The sequence below is a fragment of the Sturnira hondurensis genome, unplaced genomic scaffold (assembly GCF_014824575.4).
Source record: "Sturnira hondurensis isolate 20B ecotype Veracruz unplaced genomic scaffold, ASM1482457v3 Scaffold0000022, whole genome shotgun sequence".
NCBI lineage: Eukaryota > Metazoa > Chordata > Mammalia > Chiroptera > Phyllostomidae > Sturnira > Sturnira hondurensis.
The window spans coordinates 53,620-75,337 of record NW_028072653.1 but is presented as its reverse complement, the minus strand read 5'-3'; the positions used below and the strand labels follow the sequence as shown (position 1 = coordinate 75,337).

Below are 21,718 nucleotides of genomic sequence, written 5' to 3'. Positions count from 1 at the left end.
CACACTTCCCCCACTCGTGTTTACTCAACTTGTATCTCTGCATCAGAAGTAGCTAAAATTTGGGAAAACATTTTGCTAAGGTACGCTGCTAATAGTAGGTGACTCTAAAAGTAAAAGTAGTCCTACTCAGTGTCAGAAACAGGTGTCATGTTAACTTTTGTCAAATATTTTCTGGTATGTAATTTCGTCCATATTTGCTCTTTTTAAAATTTGGATGAAAACTTCAAAATTATAACTCAATTTTAGTTGAAGTTAAAAAGGGGAAACGGCTTGTTCTTCTTTCTCATCCTAGATTTTAGACCCCTGTTGTGGACACAGTTAGCTTAATGATGACGGCTATGTGAGGTCTGGTGGTCTTAACTGAAACCTACACGCGTGGTGGCTGTCAGTGGAAGGTTCACTTAAGGTCACATGAAGAAAATCATTCCAACTGCGTAATGTTTTAACAATAAATTAAGACTTTTATAATTAATAGGATTTTTAAAGTATCAATTTGTAGTTGGTTACTCTGCCGTAAATATATCTGTAGTGTAAGCTTTTTGATTTTTTTTTTTAGAAGGTCGACATTCTGAAAAAGTTTCTCAACTACTTCAGATCACTCTCGATCTCAAGGTCTTTTTGAACCGTAATGTGGTACTTTAATCTACAAAGCTCAGATTGAAGAGCCCAGGTACTCAACAGCGTTTCCCTGTTGCCTAGCAATTCTGATCTCATTTAGTGTGTACGTACTGAACATACACATGTGCTTCAGGGTGCTTGGCACTATGGGGAAGAGAAAAACTGCATTACACTTCCAGCCCCATAATTTAGTTTGGGAACTAAATGTAAAATAATTAGATGTCAAGGTACATCAAACAACAGAATTATACTGGCTTAAGTAAACAAACAGTTAAGTGTTGCTGAAGTTCACAGAATCATAGAGTTTTAGAGTAGGGTAGGATCTTGGCCCCTGTCCAGTAGATCTCAGACCTTCCTGAGCATTGGAATTTTGAAGGCAGCTTTGTAAGACCGGACAGACCAAGGTTCCACCCTGGGCATTTAAGGCTCAGTATATTGTAATAAGGCTGGGCACATGTATTTTTTAGTGCTTCTCAAGATTCTGACACATAGCGGTAAGATTTCTGTGGAAGGTGTGTGTTCCAGTGTGAAATGCAAAGCCAAAAAAATGAGTTAGGAAAAAAGGAGTGTGGATGTTACAGACTTTTACAGTGCTGGGAATAGAACTACTTAAAAATTCTGTCTCTCCATAAGATTTCAAGGTTACATCTGTTGGGGTTTTTTTTTCTTTTCCCCCCCAGAAAACTAAATCTGCCCCTATTAAGATAATTACAGGTATTTGTGTCTAAGTTGGAAATTAGAGTAGAGCAGATTAAAAAAAATAGTAGAAATTTGTTTTCTAAGCTTATTAGTTTGTGTTTTTCAGACTTCAGTGCCTAGTAGCAAGTCATCTGGTGACCTTGTTGATCTGTTTGATGGCACCAGCCAGTCAACAGGTAAGCTTCCACATTGGCTCTTTCTTTCTCTCTTTAAGATTTTATTTATTTATTTTCAGGGAGGGAGGGGGGAGGAAGAGAGAGAGAGGAACATCAATCGCCCAACGGGGGACCTGGCCCACAACCTAGGCATGTACCCTGACTGGGAATCGAACTGAAGACCTTTAAGGTTTGTGGGATGATGCCCAAACCTCTAAGCCACATGAGTCAAGGCAGCTTATGACCTATGGACATGGACAGTGGTGTGGAGATTGACTGTGGAAGCAGGGGGCCGGCTAGGTAGATAAGGGCAAAGGGAAAAAAATTGGGACAACTGTAACACTAATAAGTAATACTAATACCAATAGTTTATTATTAGTGTTACTAATAGTACCACTATTAGTTACTAATAGTAACTACTAGTAACCACTAGTTACTATTATTAGTAATATTAATATAATATATTAATATATTATTAGTAACTATTAGTTACTAATAGTGGTACTATTAGTAACACTAATAATAAACTATTAGTAACACTGGTAATAAAATAAATTTAAAAAATAATTTAAATGTCAGGGAATGAAAAATAAATTTTGCAATGTATTTATTTTTAATATGAAATTAGCCTCAAACATTACTTGAGGGGAATTTTCCAGTTGCCTAAAATAAGGAAGGGTGCTTAAATATTTGACCAATAATTTATTAATCTTAATTTCCTTAGCACTGAGTATTTGGGGTCCTTTGCTTTCTCAATAAACAAAATGTACTGCTCTGCTCATGTTACTGTCTTTTGCTGAATATTAATTCTGGCTGTCAGCATCAGCCCTCCCTAGAGTTCATTCATTTGTTCAGCAGATGCTTGTTGAACCAGACACTGGCCCGCGTGCTGGAGGTATGATGCACAGTGAGAGAGTGCTTGCCCTCGTGGGAGGTCAGGTGGTGGAAGTACAGTCATTGTTACTCAAGAGTCACAAATAGTTACTTAATTACAAACATGCAGAGTGCTTTTGAGGAAAGGAGCATTCTATGAAAGTACCTACCTGACATATTTTAAGAGGGCCGCAGCAATAGAATAGTTTGTTTACCAAGATTTTCTCAAGATAGGATTAATGATGTCTTCAATTTGATTACCAATATGTGCTAGATTTTTAGTAATTCCCTATAAATTATTCTCGAGAAAATTTATATTTTAGGTTATATTCAGTGATTATGGAATTCTAATAAACTCCTGTGTCAAAATAGCTTAAGAAATAAAACTTCTCTTTAAAGATGGTCCTTCCCAACCTGTTTAAAGTCCATTTCACATTAGATCATAGATGGCATGATTGGCATATAAGTAATGAGCAAAGTAAATACACTGTTCGTAGTTGTGTGTAATGATTCTTTAAAACTGTGTCTAAGAGGAAGTCTGTGAGAGAAATCAATTAATATAAGTCTCCTGCTATTTTCTTCTTCTCCTTGCCTAGTATCATAAAATTCTTGGACTGAGAGTGAGCTTCATAGGGTATCTGGTTTAACCTAGCTTCTGAAATTCTTTAATTCCCATCTCCTTTTTTTCTGTAATTATAAACTCTTCCTAAAATTATTAAACTGCACGCCCCAGGTTACAAACAACTGCATTAGTTTTTAAAATATACATGCTGTTTGTACAGTTACGATTTCAACTCTCGTATGAAGTGGCAGGTGGCAGGTACCACACACTGCAGTGTCACAGAATGTCAGCTCTTCCGGACCCCTAGCATGCAGTATTAGGGAGCCCCTCCCGTGCATCTTCGGGAAGTTTGCATGGAGCAGTCAGAGGAAATAACTAGGAAGGTCAGATTTTTTCCTCTGTGATGCCAAGATTGCTTTGAACAGTGAGAATTATTAAGTAGCAGCATGTTTCCTTTGCTTAACAAGAAATCTTTGAGTGGTTTTTCTTCTCCATTACTTACAGTAGATTGATCAATTAAATAGAAATAACAATTACTACATTAACTAAGACAAATGAAATCTGGGAGGTTTCTTGCCTTAATGTTTATCTTAATATTCTCTTTTAAAAAGCAGCTGAATGTGGGTTGACATTAGAATTATTTTCTAAAGTTATCTCCTTTTTGAAACAGTGTGTTTATTAACCAGTTTGTACAGAGCCCCCCCTCTAATCAGTACATAAATTTTGTTACTCAAAATCCCTATTTAAAATATTTCAGTAATATATTCAAAATTGAATTCAGCAGTGGAAATCTTTAGCAGTGCTAAATCTTTAGCACCTGCACATGAGAAGCTTTAAGAATCCACCATGTTAGCATAGCTATTTGGTATGCCTTTGGGGGTCATTTACCAGATGTGCCCATACGTATTATAGTGCCATTGTGTACATCATATGGACACGAACTATAAACCTAAGCAGATATGGCCTCTGTACGGCTCACCAGATAGATTTCTCCTCTGAGAAAATGTTCAGGTCATCTTTTTTGTATATGTTATTACATCCTTTTGTTAGCAGCTTCAAAAGTATACATGCGGTAAAAATAATTGTAGGATATCTACCAAGTATAAAAATACACATGCGAGCCCATTCATCAAGATTTACTTGAGAGGACCTTGATGAATGTCCCACTGTGGTGATGTCCTTTTAAAATCTGTACTCAGATGATATTTTGATGGCTTAAACAGATAGGACATTTCTAAATAAACTAAATGAAAGTATATCTCACTTTCAAAGTCCATGTAGTCTCCTTTGTCCATTTGCAATTAAGGAATTTAGGTCATGGTTAACATACTGTTAAATCAGATATTTCCAGTACAGTAAATGATGTTGAGAAAATACACCAAAGTCAGTATCAGTAGAAAGACATTATATGACTTGCATATGTTATGCTTTCTTTTTTTAAGTTGAAAAATCTTTGAAGATTAAGGTATATCAAATCCAACATTTTCACTACATTTACGTTTGAACCTGTTGTCTTGTAACCCGTGATCACTAAAGTTTGTGGAGGCTGTTTCTGCGACTGTGAATCACCTTGTTCCAGCCTTAGCACATCAACATGTGTAAGAATTTCCTGGGAGTTGTCTCTTGTTTAACCAAATCTACAAAAATAAAAAATTTTAATAACTCTTTTTACTATAAAAGCAATGATCATTCTAGGAATTTGATGGAAAACAAGTGATTTACCATAACTTAGATTCATAAAGTCAACTATGAATTTTGGTGAATACTCTTTTTTTTACATACATTTTCTGTATATTCAGTCAGTATATTTTACCATTTATTGTGTGGCAAATCTTTTTTGGGCTTCTAAATAAGGATTTTTATTTTTTATTTTTTGTAAACTGCTTTTCAGCTAAGATCTCACGACCATTTCCTTATGATAATTGGCATTCTAATTACTTTATAGTAATCTTAACATTGTATGGTTGGATTATACTATGGTTTATTTATCTAGTCAGTATCTTTTTGTGTGTGACATTAGGTTTTTAGGGGTTTTTTTCCTCCAAAATTTTCTATATTATAAAGTAGTGAAATAGCACTTTTCAAAAATCTTCCAATTTGGTAAGGAGAAAATAGTATTTCATTTTGCACTTGTTTGGTAACTGAGTTTAAATACTTTTTATGTTTTTATGTTAATCATAACTTGTCTATTTATGTTCTTTGTCCATTTTATCTTTAATTAGGGTGTTTACCCTCATTGATTTTTTAAAGAATTTCTTACATTAATTCTTTGTCACATATTTACATGTTTATTGTCATTTGTAAAGAATGTTTAAGTATTAGAATTCTGAATGCAAAAGTTTTATAATGTAACCTAGATTAAATTTTTTATTGAGGGGAATTTCCATACATAGTTTAGTTGTATTTTTCCTGTTCAGATTGCTTTGGAAAATACGTGTTCCCAGCTGGTGATTGTAAATAACCTGCTTGCTGCCCTGAAAAGGCAGATGGAAATGGTTCATTTGAAATGACAGCTCTCACGTGGGAATCTTGAAGGATAGCTCTTGCTGTGAAATTTAGCAGTCTTCTACATGCAGCCATTTTTGGTAGACTCTTTTATTTAAATTCCCTTACAAGTTATCTGGGAAAACGCTTAAGAATAGAAAATTTCTATTGAGTTCAAAGCATTGGTATGAATAACATCAATGTATATGGGTATGGATAGTCTCTCCTAGGAGAAAGTCCATTCCTACTTGAAATACAAAGATTTTTAAATTTTAAGGTAGTTTTCAGAGTTGAAGACCATTGTGTAAAATAAATAGCAGCATAATCTGTGACACTCTAGACTAGAGAAAAGTTAAGTTCTTTTCAAGGAAAGGTGGCTTCTGTCTGTAAAATACTTGTACGTATATGTGTTTCCATTCTTTACTCCCAGTGTTCTTGGATTAGTCATGTTAAATCAAACTCCCTTCTAGTATGGGTGGAAAGGAATAATATTTCCTAGAGGTAAGTTACAAATGTGGCATAATTTCAGCATAGGTGTTAGAGGGAAGGACAGTAGAATAACCAAAGTAGGTAATTATCTGAAATATTACATTCAGGATATGACAAAAATAAATATCTCTCCCAGCTTGGAGTTGTAGACTATAGTACTCAGTGCCTTTTTCCGCAGCATGAATTTTCTCACAGCTTAGACTGAACGAGATTTGAAAAAATTCCTAACTTGTTTGGCATAATAAGTTACATATTGATGCTTATTCACTGCTTGGATGAAGCAAATTAAAATAATCCCCAATTTTCAAATCCTTTAATGTCATAGTAAGTGATTATCGTTTTGTTACCTGATAGTGTACTTTGATCAATATCCTGAACATGAAGGGACATTACAGAAGACAGCTTATGAATATTAAGCAGCAACTGTTTATAACATTCATTTCCCTGCTATTTTTTATATTGTGCTTGTTTAAATAGTTCAGAAATACAGGTCATTGATCTTTTGTGCCCCTTGTCATATTTTATCATGATGTATGTGCCTATAAAGAAAAAAACAAACATGGTGATATTATCCTTTGGATAAAGCAGAAGTAGATGCATGAGCTGTAGTGTTGAGAGGGAGCGGAGAGCCTTGGCCTTGGTGGGATGGGAGTTAATTCATGTTGGGTGAGAATATATGTGAATATGTGCGTTTGTAATGAGGTCAAAGAAAGAAGAATTAGTTATGCCTGCTGATAGTTGACTACAGTAAATGTGCATTAAAAAGAAATACTAAATACATATGTATCAGAAACTGATTTGTTCCTTTCATTACTACTGGCCATTTATTAAGAAGGGGAGATGGTTCTACTTTAATTAACCCAGTTGAGTGTAGCAGATGGGGCAAAATGTCTTGCAGCGATAAGACAATTCAGAAATGGCACCAGATGTTGAAAGCCGTCCCTGGTGGTGTTTGAGTGCAGCCCAGATGTTCCAGTCCCACCTGGCTAGTTTCTAAGCACTGAAGGCTAAGCAGCTGTGATGTAACCTATGTAATGTTCGAATAACACTAAAAGCACCATAATTGAACTGCCGCTCTAAACTTCTAAGGCTGTGACTCTTAAGAGGTGAAATATTTAAGGACAAAATAAGGACAACTGTTTACGGTTTTAGATCCTTTGGCTGTTGCTATTTAATTGATAATTGGAGAGAGGTGAAATGTTAAAATTTAATAAAATGTTATTGTCCAAACTATAGATAAAAGTAAATATTCTAAAAAAATTTTTTTTAAATTTTTTAAGTAAATATTCTTACCCATGTAGTGTTTCCAAATAAGAATGTGCATACACAGAGACTGATTTGCAGCCTTCTGCTGTGGGTCTCACCCCTTTACAAACGCCAGTCAAGAAATATCAAAATGCTATTTTTCATGTAATAGAAATGCACATATTTGCTTGCTCATAGAGTAAACAGTTTTTTCCCCTAACTTTTATTTCTTTTCATTTCAAATCTACATAAAATTTTCCATATTCTCTTTAGTTCTTTTTGGTGGTTGTTATATTGTGTACTATTTGTTTATTATGTACTAAACAATAAACAAATTGTTTATTTGAAAGAAAATTGCAAACAGCATGATGTTTTGCCCCTAAAATTCTTCAACACATATCTTTTTACAGAAGGGCATTCTCCTTTATAATCACTATATAATTATCATACTTGGAGAACTTAACATTAAAACAGTTTCATTGTCTAATACTATACAGACCAAAATGCAGATTTCCCTGGTGTCTCAATTATGTCAGTCCAGGATAGCACTTTCTGAAGAATCCAGAGTCCAGTCCAGGGTCATGCATGTCATTTACTTGTCCTGCTTCTTTAGGCTCATCTACTTTAGAGCAGTCCCAGTCTTTTTATCTTTAATGGTGTTGACATTTTCTGAAGTCTTCAGAGTTGTTTTGCAGAATGTCTTCAATTTGTATTTCTCTGATTCATTCCTCATCACTAGATACAAGTTAAACATTTTTGGCAGGAATTTCTACATGGGTGATGATGGTCTTTTCAGTTCTGTACATTGGAGAGCCCATGAACACTATTTTATCTCATTCTCAAGTGTGATCACTTATTTAAGTTGTTATCCATCCAATTTCTCCATTGTAAAAGTAGTTTCATCCCCTTGTATTTACTAAATAATCGATGGAGTGATGTGTTGAGATTATGTAACTCTTACTTCCCAGGCACTAGCATGCATGGAGGATTGTTATAAAGAGCATAACTGGCTGGATAAACTGCGCACACCCGTATTATGTTCCTGAAATATGAGTGAAGGGTAACTGACCATAGTCTTGGGGTCAGTTATCCTACTAGGTGCAGAACTGAGGGATGTAAGAGTCTGTGGTGGCTTAAAGGGACCATGAAAACGTAGATCAACAGGCTAGCTTTTATGATGGGTCTGGACCCTTCAGTAGTGGGCACTTTTTACGTGTGGTGCTAAAATGGCTTCCTGAAATTACTATCAATTGTTCTGTGATTCTAATAATTTACCTTTTTCCTCATACTTAATTTCTAGGAGGACCAGCTGATTTATTTGGCGGATTTGCTGACTTTGGTTCAGCTGCTGCATCAGGCAATTTCCCTTCCCAAGGTATGATCCGATTCGATTAACCAAAGTCTAGCAGCAGTGAAAAGGTTATCAAAACAAAACAACTCCCTCCCACATCAGCTTTTTGGCATTTTTCTCCAGACAGTATTTGTAATTCCTAATGGATTTATTCAAAGATATATTATTGGGTCAGTGTCTTAATTGCGCCACATGAATTAATTTGGTACAGACCACTGAGATACACTTAAAGTGTTCTTACTCATCAGTAACTCCTATTTGGCTTTTTTCAGTGGGTAGTAGGGAGTTTGAATAAGCATTAATAATCTCTTTCCAGCAGCCAAGGGTGGTGAGATTTATGTTTGGCTTATGATTTTCATGAACGAAATTCAGGGACGTTGGGTATGGGCAGGTTATCTTAGTAAAATTCATTTCTTTAGAATTTAGATATCTTAAGAGCATTTCCATGACAAATAACTTAACTTCATTTTGATACATCCTTAGCAGTTGAACCTTAGGCAAAACTTCTCACTCCATGTTAGATTAGAAATTTAAAAGTGCCCTACCAGGGGTGTCCAACCCGCAAGCCACATGCAGCCCAGGATGGATATGAATACAGCCCAACACAAAATTTTAAAACCTTTTTTGCTCATCAGTTTTCATTAGAGTTTGTGTATTTAATGTGTGGCCCAAGACAACTCCTTCCAGTGTGGCCCAGAAATGGCAAAAGGTTGGATACCCCTAGACTCATTGTGGTGGTCATTTCACAGCATACACAAATACTAAATCATTGGGTTGTATACTTGACTGATACAGTGTTGCATGTCAGTTATACTTCAGTTTTTAAAAAGAAAAATCAAAGCCAACATCCAAGCAGAGTAGAGGCTTAAACATCAAAGATTAAGGTGAATGGCTTGTCTTTTTTCCCTTTTTTATCTTAATGCCTCTACCATAGACTGTGGTAGCTAGTTAACTTTGGGGAGGCCCCTGAGCCTCCAGCTTCTAAAATCGGGAGTCATGCTTCTTTTAGAAGTATGGTTATGCCTTCCTAAGGGTTAATATCTTACTTTAGGCACATCAAAGTAGAAGAAAAATACTGCCCCAGTTTTACAGACTGCCTGTGTAATTCTCCAAGTTTTTATGTATATAAAGTTGCCTGCTATGCAAATAATTCAATTATGTTAATGTTGCTAAGTGATACATCTCTTCATCCATATGAATGTGATTACTTCATCTTAATCACCACTACACAAAGGGCTGAAACTGTTGCAACAAGGTTTGATCATTTCTGAATAGTGTATGTCCCACTAGAAATACCCTCCTCTGATTAATCACCTCAGATCAAGTTTTCATATGGGCAACACACTTTGTCCCAATTTCCATTCTATTTGTTTTATATATCAAACAAACACAAAACCAACATAAAGTTTACCTTTGTCCAACAGTCTTGTTAGTTTAAATTGTTTAATATATACAACTAGTTGTAAAACTCTTAATTCAGTCTTTTTTGTAAATATCAAAGACATGTTTTTGTAAAACCCTGAGGTAATTAGCTGTATTAAATTTATTTCTTGTATTAAATTGTTGGTAGAGCTTAGGGTTTCTAAGTGAATTATTTTTTCTTTTGAGGGTGTTTATATTTTAATATGGTAAAAGAAGAATATAATTTTAAAGACTTGATGTTCTTTTGATATTTAGCATAATAAGACACAGCATCACTGTGGTTGGTTACCTTTTTACCTAGACATAATGTATTTCCAAGTTGTAAGTGAACACAAAGAGATGGTGCTTATTTAAAAGTATGTATTTTATCAATTATGCTATTACAATTGTCCCATTTTCCCCCTTCACTCCCCTCTGCCCCACATACCCCATCCAGCCTGCACACCCCATCCCACCCACATTCCCCCCCTTTAGTTCATGTCCATGGGTCGTACATATAAGTTCTTTGGCTTCTACATTTCCTATACTATTCTTAACCTCCCCCTGTCTATTTTCTACCTACCCTTTATGCTACTTATTCTCTGTACCTTTTCCCCCTCTCTCCCTCTCCCACTACCCTGTTGATAACCCTCCATGTGATCTCCATTTCTGTGATTCTATTCCTGTTCTAGTTTGCTTTTGTTTTTGTTCTAAGTGTGGTTGTTAATGATCGTGAGTTTGCTGTCCTTTCACTGTTCATATTTTTTATCTTCTTTTTGTTAGATAAATCCCTTTAACATTTCATATAATAAGGGCTTGGTGATGATGAACTCCTTGAACTTGACCTTTTCTGAGAAGCACTTTATCTGCCCTTCCATTCTAAATGAAAGCTTTGCTGGATAAAGCAATCTTGGATGTAGGTCTTTGCCTTTCACGACTTGGAATGCTTCTTTCCAACCCCTTCTTGCCTGGAAGGTCTCTTGAGAAATCAGCTAACAGTCTGATGGGAACTCCTTCATAGGTGACTGTCCCCTTATCTCTTGCTGCTTCTAGGATTTTCTCCTTCATTTTAATCTTGGGTAACTTAATGATGATGTGCCTTGGTGTGTTCCTCCTTGGGTCCACCTTCTTTGGGACTCTCTGAGCTTCCTGGACTTCCTAGAAGTCTATTTCCTTTGCTAGATTGGGGAAGCTCTCCTTCATTATTTGTTCAAGTAACATTTCCACTTGTTGCTCTTCCTTTTCTCCTTCTGGTACCCTTATAATTGAGATGTTGGAATGTTTCAAGATGTCCTGGAGCTTCCTAAATCTCTCCTCATTTCTTTGAATTCTTGTTTCTTCATTGTTTTCTAGCTGGATGCTTGTTTCTTCCTTCTGGTCCACTCCATTGATCTGAGTCCCAGTTTCCTTTCCATCACTATTGGTTTCCTGTACATGTTCCTTTATGTCAGTTAGTGTAATAAATTTCATCTAATTCGCGACCAAATTCAACCAATTCTGTGAGCATCCTGATTTCCAGTGTTTTGAACTGTGCATCTGGTAGTTTGGCTACCTCTTTATCACTTAGTTGTATTTTTTCTTGCGCTTTGATCTGTTCTTTTGTTTGGGCCAATTTTTTTGTTTTGACTTGCTTGTTTCATAGTGAGGGACAGAGCCTTAGGTGTTCACCAGGGTGGGGTAACCCATGTGGCTGGGTTGTGATGCTGTGTGTGGGAAAGGGGTCCGAGAAGGAACAATGGCACTTGATCTGCTCTCTGCCAGATTTCAATCACTTCCCCCATTTCCCACAGTCAGATTGGGCCCTGCTGGTGCTGATTCCAAGTGGGCGGGCTTGTGTACGTTCTAGGACCCTGTGTGTCTCTCCAACAAACTCTCCTGAGACTGGGAGTCTCTCTCGGCACCTCAACGCCCACAGGTGTTTTCAGTTTGTAGTTTGGGGCTTTATTTCCCCACTCTGGGGCCCTGGGTTGTACGGTCCATCCTGCTCCCCAGTTGTTCCTCCTGGTTTATCTGCATGTGAATGTAGGACCACCTGCTTGGCCAGCCACCGCCTTGCTGCAAGTCGACTCTGCCCAGCTGCCTGTCTCCACCCCTCCTGCTGGTCTGCATGAATGTGTCTTATTTAACTCCTTGGTTGTTGGATTTCTGTCAGTTCTGGTTGTTTTTTTGTTTTTAAATTGTTGTTGTCCTTCTTTTGGTTGTACGAGGAGGCAAAGCATGTCTACGCCTCCATCTTGGTCAGAAGTAGAGAGATGGTGTTAATTAATGTGGAAATACACAATCTTTGCTTTCAGATGACAGTTAATCTACAGCTCTTTTCTTCACTTTTGTTTTTTCATTTTCTGTTCATATTTAGCTATTTATTCCTTTCTTTAAAAAGGGTTTATTTACTTAAAATAATGTAGTTAAAAATTTTTTTAAAACATCACGTGCCTTTATATTTACTGTGTTCCAAATAGTCAATATTATGTATGAAGAATTTACAAAGCTTGACTTACACTTTTATAAGGCAAACCTGAAGGACAGAGTGCAGTGTCTTGGCTCTCCCCTGTCTTTTCACAAATAATCCAAAGTAAAAATAACAAACCTTAAATGGCATTTACTATTTATTAAATTGTTCGATATTCACAACTTAGGTCTTTTTTTTTAAGGCTTGTATTTATTTATCTTTAGAGGGAAAGGAAAGGAGAGAGGGAGAGAAATATCAATATATGGTTGCCTCTTGTGAGTCCCCTGCTGGGAACTGGCCTGCAACCCAGGCATGTGCCCTGACTGGGAATCAAACCGTGATCGTGTGGTTCGCAGGCCCGCGCTCAATCCACTGAGCAACACCAGCCAAGGCTTAGGTCTTTTTTTAACGTGAGGCACAGAGGTGGTTAAGTGGCTTGCTCAAGTTACACAGCTATTAAGCTACAAAATCCATACTCTTAAACACTAGTGTTTTAATTAACTTAATATTTTTATATTATTGATTGCATTAAATCTGAAACTTGTAATTATATTTTGAAGTGTAGTGATAGTTACATATTTTTAATATTAGCATGAGTTCCCTCTTAAGACTATATATCCCACTTTTTGTTAAGTAAATAGATTGAATTCATTACCTATTTGAAGCAAATGGTATACTAAGGTTATAAATATTATGGCTATCTGTGGCTATCTACAGCCCTTGTTTTATCAATGGAGCATGGCCAAATGGGTAAGCACTTCCTACAGAAATGTACTAACTCTACTCTTAATTTTATTGAGGTTTTTTTAAATTTTTTTAAAAAAATTATTTATTTTTAAATAGAGGGAGAGGGAGAGAAACATCAATGTGAGAGAGAAACTTTAGTCGATTGCCTCTCGGATTAACCCCTACTGGGGACCGAACCTGCAACCTAGGCATGTGCCCTGACATGGAATTGAACCAGTTACTCAATTGAGCCACACCAGTCAGGGATAATTTCATTGACTTTTTTCCCTCCATTCTTTTCTGCATTTGTTTCATAAATTTAATCCCCTGAAATTGGGGTTTTTATCTATGAGATGGTATAAATTGTAGTTTGAGTTCTCTTTGAACCTCCCCAAATAATGAATGGAATGAGTTGAATTCTCTGATTTTACTGAGTATGTCCTTGCATGAGGATTCTGGGTCTCCCAGCAAAAAGCTTAACCAGTTCAGAGTTTTCTTCTTGCTTTTAGGGGTCTTAGGCTAGTGCACATTTGTTTAGCTGGAACCACGTTAGATATGCAAACTTAGGGTGAAGGGAGGTTTCGATTATACTTTCTGTGTGTCACCTCAGACCTTCTAAGAGATGGATTTTACTTTATCTGTGGGAGTTATATTTTTTCTTTGCCACCTTGTTAATACTTGTGAAATATTCATGAGAAAAAACAATGTCCAGGTGGAGATGGTACCTGCAGATGTTAATCTAAATGGACACACATCAGCTCTAATTTGTTTCTGTTCATAGATTTGTTGTATTTGTACTGTGCACTTCAGAACGATACGTTCTTACCCGTATCGTTCTCTCTTCCTCAGTGACTGCAGCTAGTGGGAATGGAGATTTTGGTGACTGGAGTGCCTTCAACCAAGCCCCTTCAGGCGCTGTTGCTTCCGGCGGTGAGCTCTTTAGCAGTGCCTCACAGCCAGCTGTAGAACTTGTCAGTGGCTCACAACCAGTGTTAGGCCCACCTCCAGCTGCCTCAAATTCTTCAGACCTATTCGATCTTATGGGCTCGACCCAGGCAACCATGACGTCTTCCCAGAGTATGAATTTCTCTATGATGAGCACGAATACTGTAGGGCTGGGTTTGCCCATGTCAAGATCACAGGTGAGTTGTCTGCTTCCCTCGGAAATTGTGATTCATAATCTTTGAGATGCTCTATCTAATCTAATGGCAGATTAGCATAAAGCAAAAGTTAGCAAGTGATGGATAGATTGCTTTTACACAGTGCATTTATCTTACATGCCTTCCCCTGGCATAGTCCTTCGAGCTCTAGAGGGCAAGCCTCCTCATTCATCTTGTAGTCCATGCAGAGCCAGTCATAGTGCCTTGCCCAGTAAAGGCAATTGCTGAAAAATTACTTAATTAATTTAAAAGTGGTATTTAATAGTTTTTAAAAATTGTTTTTAAGAAGTAATAGAGAAACTCACATACCTCATAGCTTCTGCAGGTTCAGTTCCAGACCACCATGATAAAGCTAGTATCACAATAAAGCAAGTCACATTGGTTTCCCAGTGCACATAGAAGTTAATGTTTGCACCATACTATAGTCTATTAAAAGTGCAATAGCATAATGTCTTAAAAAACAATGTATATACCTTAATTTTAAAATACTTTATTGCTAAAAAAAAATGCTAATCATCACCTGAACCTTCATTCAACAAGTCATAATCTTCTTGCTGGCAGAGGCTCTAGCCTCAGTGCTGATGAAAAATTCAGTATCTGCAAGATGCAGTTAAAAGAAGTGGACTTATATTGGCTTCACTCATGGCTCAGTGAACTCTCTGGTCACGTTCTTCAAGAAGTGTCACTTACTGGTTGCAAACAACCATTGCTAATAAAGTCATTTCCTAACGTGATGAACGGTCTTCCATGTTCTGGGCCTGCTGTACATTATCTGATGTTTATGCTTTTCTTTCAGCTCTCATTTTCATAAAGGAAAATTAAAACTGGGAGCTTTTTAATTCACTTTTTATAGTTGAATCTAAATGACCTAAAACTAGCTTAGAATTTGAACAAGTGTAAGGTTAAAATATATATGTCTGAGTTGTACTAGGAACTTGGTTTTTCAGTTGAAGCTGTTCAGAATATTTGTGCATGGTGCTAATACTCATTTTAATTTGTAGATTCTCCTCTTTTGGGTGTTAGGATGAAGGAAGAAAAGAGAGAAGCAGAGGGTGACTGCTTTCTGTAACAGAAATTACATCTGACATTGAGAAAATGGACATGAAACCATACCAATACCATTAAATTAACTGTACACACTGAATAAGCCCAAGCCAGTTTATTTCTCAAGTTTCTTTATGTGATCTAAGCAGAAAGCCAATGTTGTTTGCAACCTTAGTTGCAGCTGTGTTATGATTCTGGGCGTTGGTACATTTAAATTATTTCTTTCAGTTGCTGTTCCTTTCCTTTTTCCTGCTCTTTTCACAGTTATCCTTAGAACTGTAACTGTCAGGCACCTCTGCTGCTTTCTCCCGAACCTCTCCTTTCTCCCGAACAGGTCCACATAGGGCAGGCCCCCTAATGTTGCTCACCATAGTCAGTGGACATGTCCACGGGCCAGGGAAGGGCCCAACAGGATTTATGAAATAGAACTTGCTGTTTTGATTGTTTTTGCTTTCTATAACATGAGAAATCATATCCTGAATTCCATTTTGTAAGAACAACTATTTTACTTGTTTCCTTAAAGCTGCACTAACTTCAAGTTGGTAGTTGCCCTGGCATGGTGGCTTCTAGACCCTGAGTGATGGGAGGACAATTGTTAGGGTGGTATGTTGTTTGTTCCCACACCAAACATGATTTCAGACAAACATTTTGGGGGAGTTAGTGATTCAGGCTGTTGAAGACCTTAGAATAAACTATTTGTGGTTCTTTTAATTTCAAGAGTTTATTACAGAATTTAGTATATATTTGGAGTTACTGTGATTAAACTGCCATCTGATTATCTTTATAGAGCAGATGCTTAATTTTTAGAGCATTTTCTATTTTCCAGCCTTTGCAAAATGTTAGCACAGTGCTGCAGAAGCCTAATCCTCTCTATAATCAGAATACAGATATGGTCCAGAAGTCAGTCAGCAAAACTCTGCCCTCTACTTGGTCTGACCCCAGTGTAAACATCAGCCTGGACAACTTACTACCTGGTATGCAGCCTTCCAAACCCCAGCAGCCATCGCTCAATACAATGATTCAGCAGCAGAGTAAGTTGCCGCAAGATTTACCATTTCTTTGTGTACATGTAATCTTTGCCCTGATACCAGGATTGCTTCAAGCTATGAATAAAAATACTTAACACAAACTTCTGCGGAAGGCAACTAACTATGTGTTCGCTTAAGAGTTTTTGCAGGCCAGGTCCCCATGTGGGGGGTGTGGGGGGGCAGCTGGTCAACGTTTCTCTCACACACTGCTGTGTCTCTCCATATCTTCCTCCCTTTCCCTCTCTCTAAAAATAAATGAATAAAATCTTTTTTTAAAAAAGAAAAAAAAAGTTCAATATGGGCAAATGTGACAGGGATACAAAATCATCTGCAATCCATAATCTTAGTATAATTACCATTAATATACATTTTTTCCCATCTTTTCTGGCTGTATTTTTAATCATTGATCATTCTGTCTACATTTTGATTCTTGCAGTTCTCATTCAACATTAGTTCTCATTTCTGTGTGTGTTGAATGTTAAATTATTTTTGAATCTTTATAGTTATCTGTCATATAAGTGTACAGTTCCTCTATTGTTGGCTATTTCATTTGTTTCTAGCTTTTTGCTATTATAAAGAACTCCATGATTTTGTTTGCATAAATCTTTGTGCTTGTGATTTTTTTCCCTGAATATTCTAAAAATAGAATGAGTCAAAGGATATAAACTTTTATAAGGCTTTTGATCTACAGTAGCTCTTGACAATTTGTTAGGTTGGATTCTACAATAGATTTTGTGGGAATGACTTTCAGATACCTCATGTCTTCCCCTAACCCACTTTTACTGTTTTTACATCTATGGGAAACCAGAGCTAACAGCCACTGAATATTTCTCAAGAGAAAACAATGGCAGTTAAGTGAATTCTCTTATAAAATCACTGAAAGAATTTTACTGGGGCTTACAGGTAATGGTGGTCAAGAAGATTGTATTATTTTTCTGCCCTATGCATCTAAGAATTCAGTTTCTTAGTGGTAGAGTTATTTTGTCTCTTTTCTTCTGGTAGATATGCAACAGCCTATGAATGTGATGACCCAAAGTTTTGGAGCTGTGAACCTCAGTTCTCCATCGAACATGCTTCCTGTCCGGCCCCAGACCAGCCCTTTGATGGGGGGACCCATGCCTATGAGCATGCCCAGTGTGATGACTGGCACCGTGGGAATGGCCCCTCTTGGAAATACTCCGATGATGAGCCAGAGCATGATGGGCATGAACATGAACATAGGGATGTCAACTGCTGGGATGGGCCTGACGGGCACAGTGGGAATGGGCATGCCCGGCCTAGCCATGGCTTCTGGAACTGTGCAGCCCAAGCAAGATGCCTTTGCAAATTTCGCCAACTTTAGCAAATAAGAGATTATAAAGGAACAGACTGAATGAAGGATTTTTAGTGGTGCAGATAGGTGATGTTGGGATGGAAAATGGTAGTCAGCTCCCCTCTTATTAATTAATTAAAATAAATATGTAAACAACCAAAAAGGCTATTTTATAAAAGTGAAATATCTGGTATTTCAGATGGCCAGGCAAGGGCACTTCAGATAAGGTAGTCAAAACCAATTTTCCCAGTGAGAATGGACCAGTGGGTTAGTGACACCATTGAAAGAAAGCCTTTATACATTGAAGAGCTCATGTTAATATTGTAAGTTGTGGGAAGACTGGAATAGGGCTGAATAAGTATGTTTGAATCTCTAATTTTATACTCTTCTTTTCCTGAGGAACTTGATTTTCCCGTCCCTGAATCACCTTGTCATAATTGGACCTGTTCCTTTCACTACCACTCTTGAGCCCATATATGAAATCATTAAAGTGGGATGATCAGTTTTTTATAAAAAAATATATTTTTATCCAAAAAAAGGCATACATATGTGATTATGGCTAAATCAGAGGTAACTGGAATGTATATACTTTTGCTAATGTTCCAACAACAACACTGCTATCATACTCTCCAAATTTTTATTGTAGCAAAACCTCTTTACGTAATTGGTGATAGCTGTGGGACCTTTCCCATATCTTCTGCTATACTTACTCTTTGCAGGACTAGGAAACATTTTTTTTTCAGGACTGCCCTATGGTTTCCTTTAAAAGAAGAAGAAAAAAACCCTCCAGTATTTTGTTTGTTTTTAGTAGTCATCATTACAAACCGCAGTGATGAACTTGGCAAGGCTTCCTTCTGTGTTTGTCCCTGTAGCCATCGTTTAACAGTTAGCAACAGTCAAAAGAGAAAAATATTTATTTTTATTTTTTGGATGTCTTTTCAAAAAATTGAAAAGCTAAAACTTCCTTAAGACCTTAAGTTAAATATAAATGCTAGACCTCAACAATGTTGGCTTTTAGATTTTATACAATATTTGTTTTGTTTCGGTTTTGAGTGTATATAATATGGCACTAGTGATATGGCTCCAATAGAGAAAAGTTAAATATACTATTAAAGGAGGCCTGTAGCAGTCAGAGATTCTACTGATTTAATACAAATAGAGGAGACGGGTTGAGATGCCTTGTTTTCCCACTGTAATTCTGCATTAAGCTCACACGAGGAATCACAGTCCTAGAGTTTGGAGTGCAAAACTGTTTCACCCTCAAACTGGGAATATTTTTTAAAATAAATACTATAATATAGGGATCAAATTATTACCTCCCCACTTTGTGTTGAAATTTTTTTTATTAAATTGATAAAACTTTGTTTCCATTGTATTCAGAATGTTCTGTTATACATAACATTAAAATGTTCATGAAAATCAGTGTTGAACTGCTTTTTCTTTCTTTCTGTTAGACATTTCAGACTGTTTAGGGGGGAAATAATTATAATTTGGGTAAGGTAATTTTTATAAATAATTTAAAATTATTTAATGACTTCTCTATCTTTTATCAGACTCTAGTGTTAGGAATTAAAAATGAAGCAGCAAAGATATTCTGACCTGCTCCATTCTTGCTAATGTTCCATCTACACCATTTCTAATTAGGCAGAAATTCATGTACTTCTGCTAAGTGGTAATGAAAAGTGATTCATTTGCTAAATAAGAGATGAGAGAGAGTGTAATTAGCTGACTGCGGTTTTTAATCTTTCAACAATTCAGTGTGTTTAAATTAGTTTCAAAGAATAGGAGCTTCCGAGTGTTGTTACTTCGCAGCAGTTAAGGCAGGCTCTGGTGGCAGGGTGGGGAGTACCTTCACTGATTTTTAAAACCCATACATAATCTTAAGTGAATTTTTCTGGAAATTGTGAGTTAAAGCATCACCTTTATATGGTTCTTGGAGGAAATATTTTGTTTCTAAACTTGTGTTTACGTTTTTTTCCCCTAGTAAAATCAGGATTTCTCTCTAAAGCGTTTCCTGTGCCCTGCCTTCTGCCTGTGCTGGGTCTGCAAACGGAGGTGCCTGTCCTGGTTACTGATGCACCTCAACGTGCAGTTTATAGCCGACTGTTCTCTTTTGTTTCAAAGCCCATTAAAGAGAACAGCGTAGGATTTGCTTCGTTGGAGCTCCATGCAATGTAATGATTTGTCTCTGAGGGGGTTACTAAGTGCCTCATATTCTGGGGGTGGAAGGTGAGATAGTTACTGTTCTAGCAACTGACATTTGAGGAGTGAGTCTCCACTGCCATTCCAGGTTCATTTTTACTTCTCTGACGCGATCTTCAGGAGCCGTAAATATATAGTGTTCCTGTATGGTATTTTGAACATTTCCTTTACTGTTTAAAACAAGTGCCTGAATGATACCCATAGTGCTCTTGGTTTGGGGTAGTCACTAGTAAGTTGAGACCTATGTTTGGAGGGAAGGATTAATAATTATTTTTCAGATATTGATGAAACACATTAGTAAAGTGTACTGTGCTTAGGAGCATAGCTGATGGTAAATAGGCTTCTAAAATAAACTGGCTTGGATTAACACCCCTGGGAAACAGGACTGCACTGTGGAAAGAGCTTGGACTTGGGAGCAGGCAGAAATCCCGTTTCAGCCACCAGCTGTCTGAGTGACGCCTGATCAATTTACCTGACTTCTCTGGGCCCTCATATATTTTTTTCCTATGAACTTAAAATCTGGAAGTGTTGGATAATTAAATGAGTGAAACCCACTACCACATACATGCTTCAGCGTTTCTCTGCCTCCCTTTTTTATGTAAACGCACATACCAAAATGTCGCACGTGCCAGTCACTGTACTAAAAGAAACTTCATGTCACTTCATCTACACAAAGCGAGCCCCAAAACTCACAATCCCGCTGTATTTCTGAAAGTACTGTGTAGTGAAGAAAGCTTGAGAGACTGCTCTACTAAATTGATTTCTAATTGAGGATTTCCCTGTCTTCCTGAATTTAATTCCACTTTATTTAACAGCAAAGGAAATTATAAATGATCTGTTTTTGTGCTGTATTGACTCACTTCCACTTACCACAGAGTGCAGATGGGAGGGAGAACTAGGGAGGGAGTGAGGGAACCTTCATGCAGCCAGTTCCGAAGCTTCGCTTCCCAGGGGTTCAGCAGGGATCATACAGACTAACTGGCGTCATTTGTGACTCTTTACGGTAAGTGGCATTAAATGAGCCCTGGACCATGGAACCCTACATTTCCTTCTGGTTCGATTTTCCCTCACTGCGTCTCTGCAGCGTGTTCTTTAAAGGCTCCAGGCACACTCTCCATTTCCAGAGTGAGATGAGTGCTCAGAGTTGGTGTGTCGAGGACTTTGGTCTCAGGACCCTCTTTACAGCCTTAAAAATTATTAAGGATCCCAACGAGCTTGTTTACACGGGTCGTATCTATTGGTATTTACTGTATTTGAAATAACTGAAAAACTTTAAAATTAACTGATTTTACAGTAACCCATTACCTATCAAATTACAGTTTTATAAAAAACTTTTCCAGAATAGAAATTTGTGGAAAGAGTGGTGTTGTTTTTATGTCTCTGAAAATCTCTTCATTGCCTGGCTGAATAAAATACAGATTCTCTTATCTGCTTCTGCATTCAATCTAAGTTGCTTTGTTATGTGGAAGGAAGTATATGCAAGAAGTCCAGTCTCAGGGATACATGGTTGCAAAGGTTGAAACCTTGCAGTTTTCCTGAAAGGGTCTCAGGCTCCACTTGGGGAATTGCTATCACAAATGAACAGGTAAGATTATTGCCTAGTGACTATGCAATAGTTACTTGCTCGTTTTATTCTGTTTATAAGGTGATCTTCGTGAAGTACAAAGAATTTAGTTTTCCCTTTCACTTCAGTTAAAAGCTGAAGGCCTGTCACAATGAAATTGCTCTCTGGAAACTGAATATTAAAAATTAATCCTGTCTGGTGTGTCTCAGTGGGTTGAGCACCAGTCTGTACCCAAGGGTTGTCAGTTCAATTCCCAGTCAGGGCACATGCCTGGGTTGCAGGCCAGGTTCCCCTGGTTGGGGAAGTATAAGCAACTGATTGATGTTTCACACATCAACGTTTCTCTTTCCCTTTCC

At 37.2% G+C, this 21,718-nt stretch overlaps 1 protein-coding gene across 3 annotated transcripts in view; it reads left to right on the top strand.

Moving 5' to 3' along the window:
* Window positions 1-19,010, top strand: part of CLINT1 (clathrin interactor 1) — a 58,556-nt gene extending 39,546 nt beyond the window's left edge. Inside the window, exons 8-12 of one of the 3 annotated variants that reach the window (XM_037042295.1) lie at window positions 1,424-1,493; window positions 8,426-8,500; window positions 13,902-14,194; window positions 16,083-16,287; window positions 17,287-19,010. In XM_037042295.1, the coding sequence (XP_036898190.1) occupies window positions 1,424-1,493; window positions 8,426-8,500; window positions 13,902-14,194; window positions 16,083-16,287; window positions 17,287-17,633 (990 nt within the window). In that variant the 3' untranslated portion in view covers window positions 17,634-19,010. The remainder of the gene's footprint in view (window positions 1-1,423; window positions 1,494-8,425; window positions 8,501-13,901; window positions 14,195-16,082; window positions 16,288-17,286) is intronic. The other 2 variants (XM_037043049.1, XM_037043785.1) reach the window with 2 other exon arrangements.
* Window positions 19,011-21,718: the final 2,708 nt, after the last annotated feature.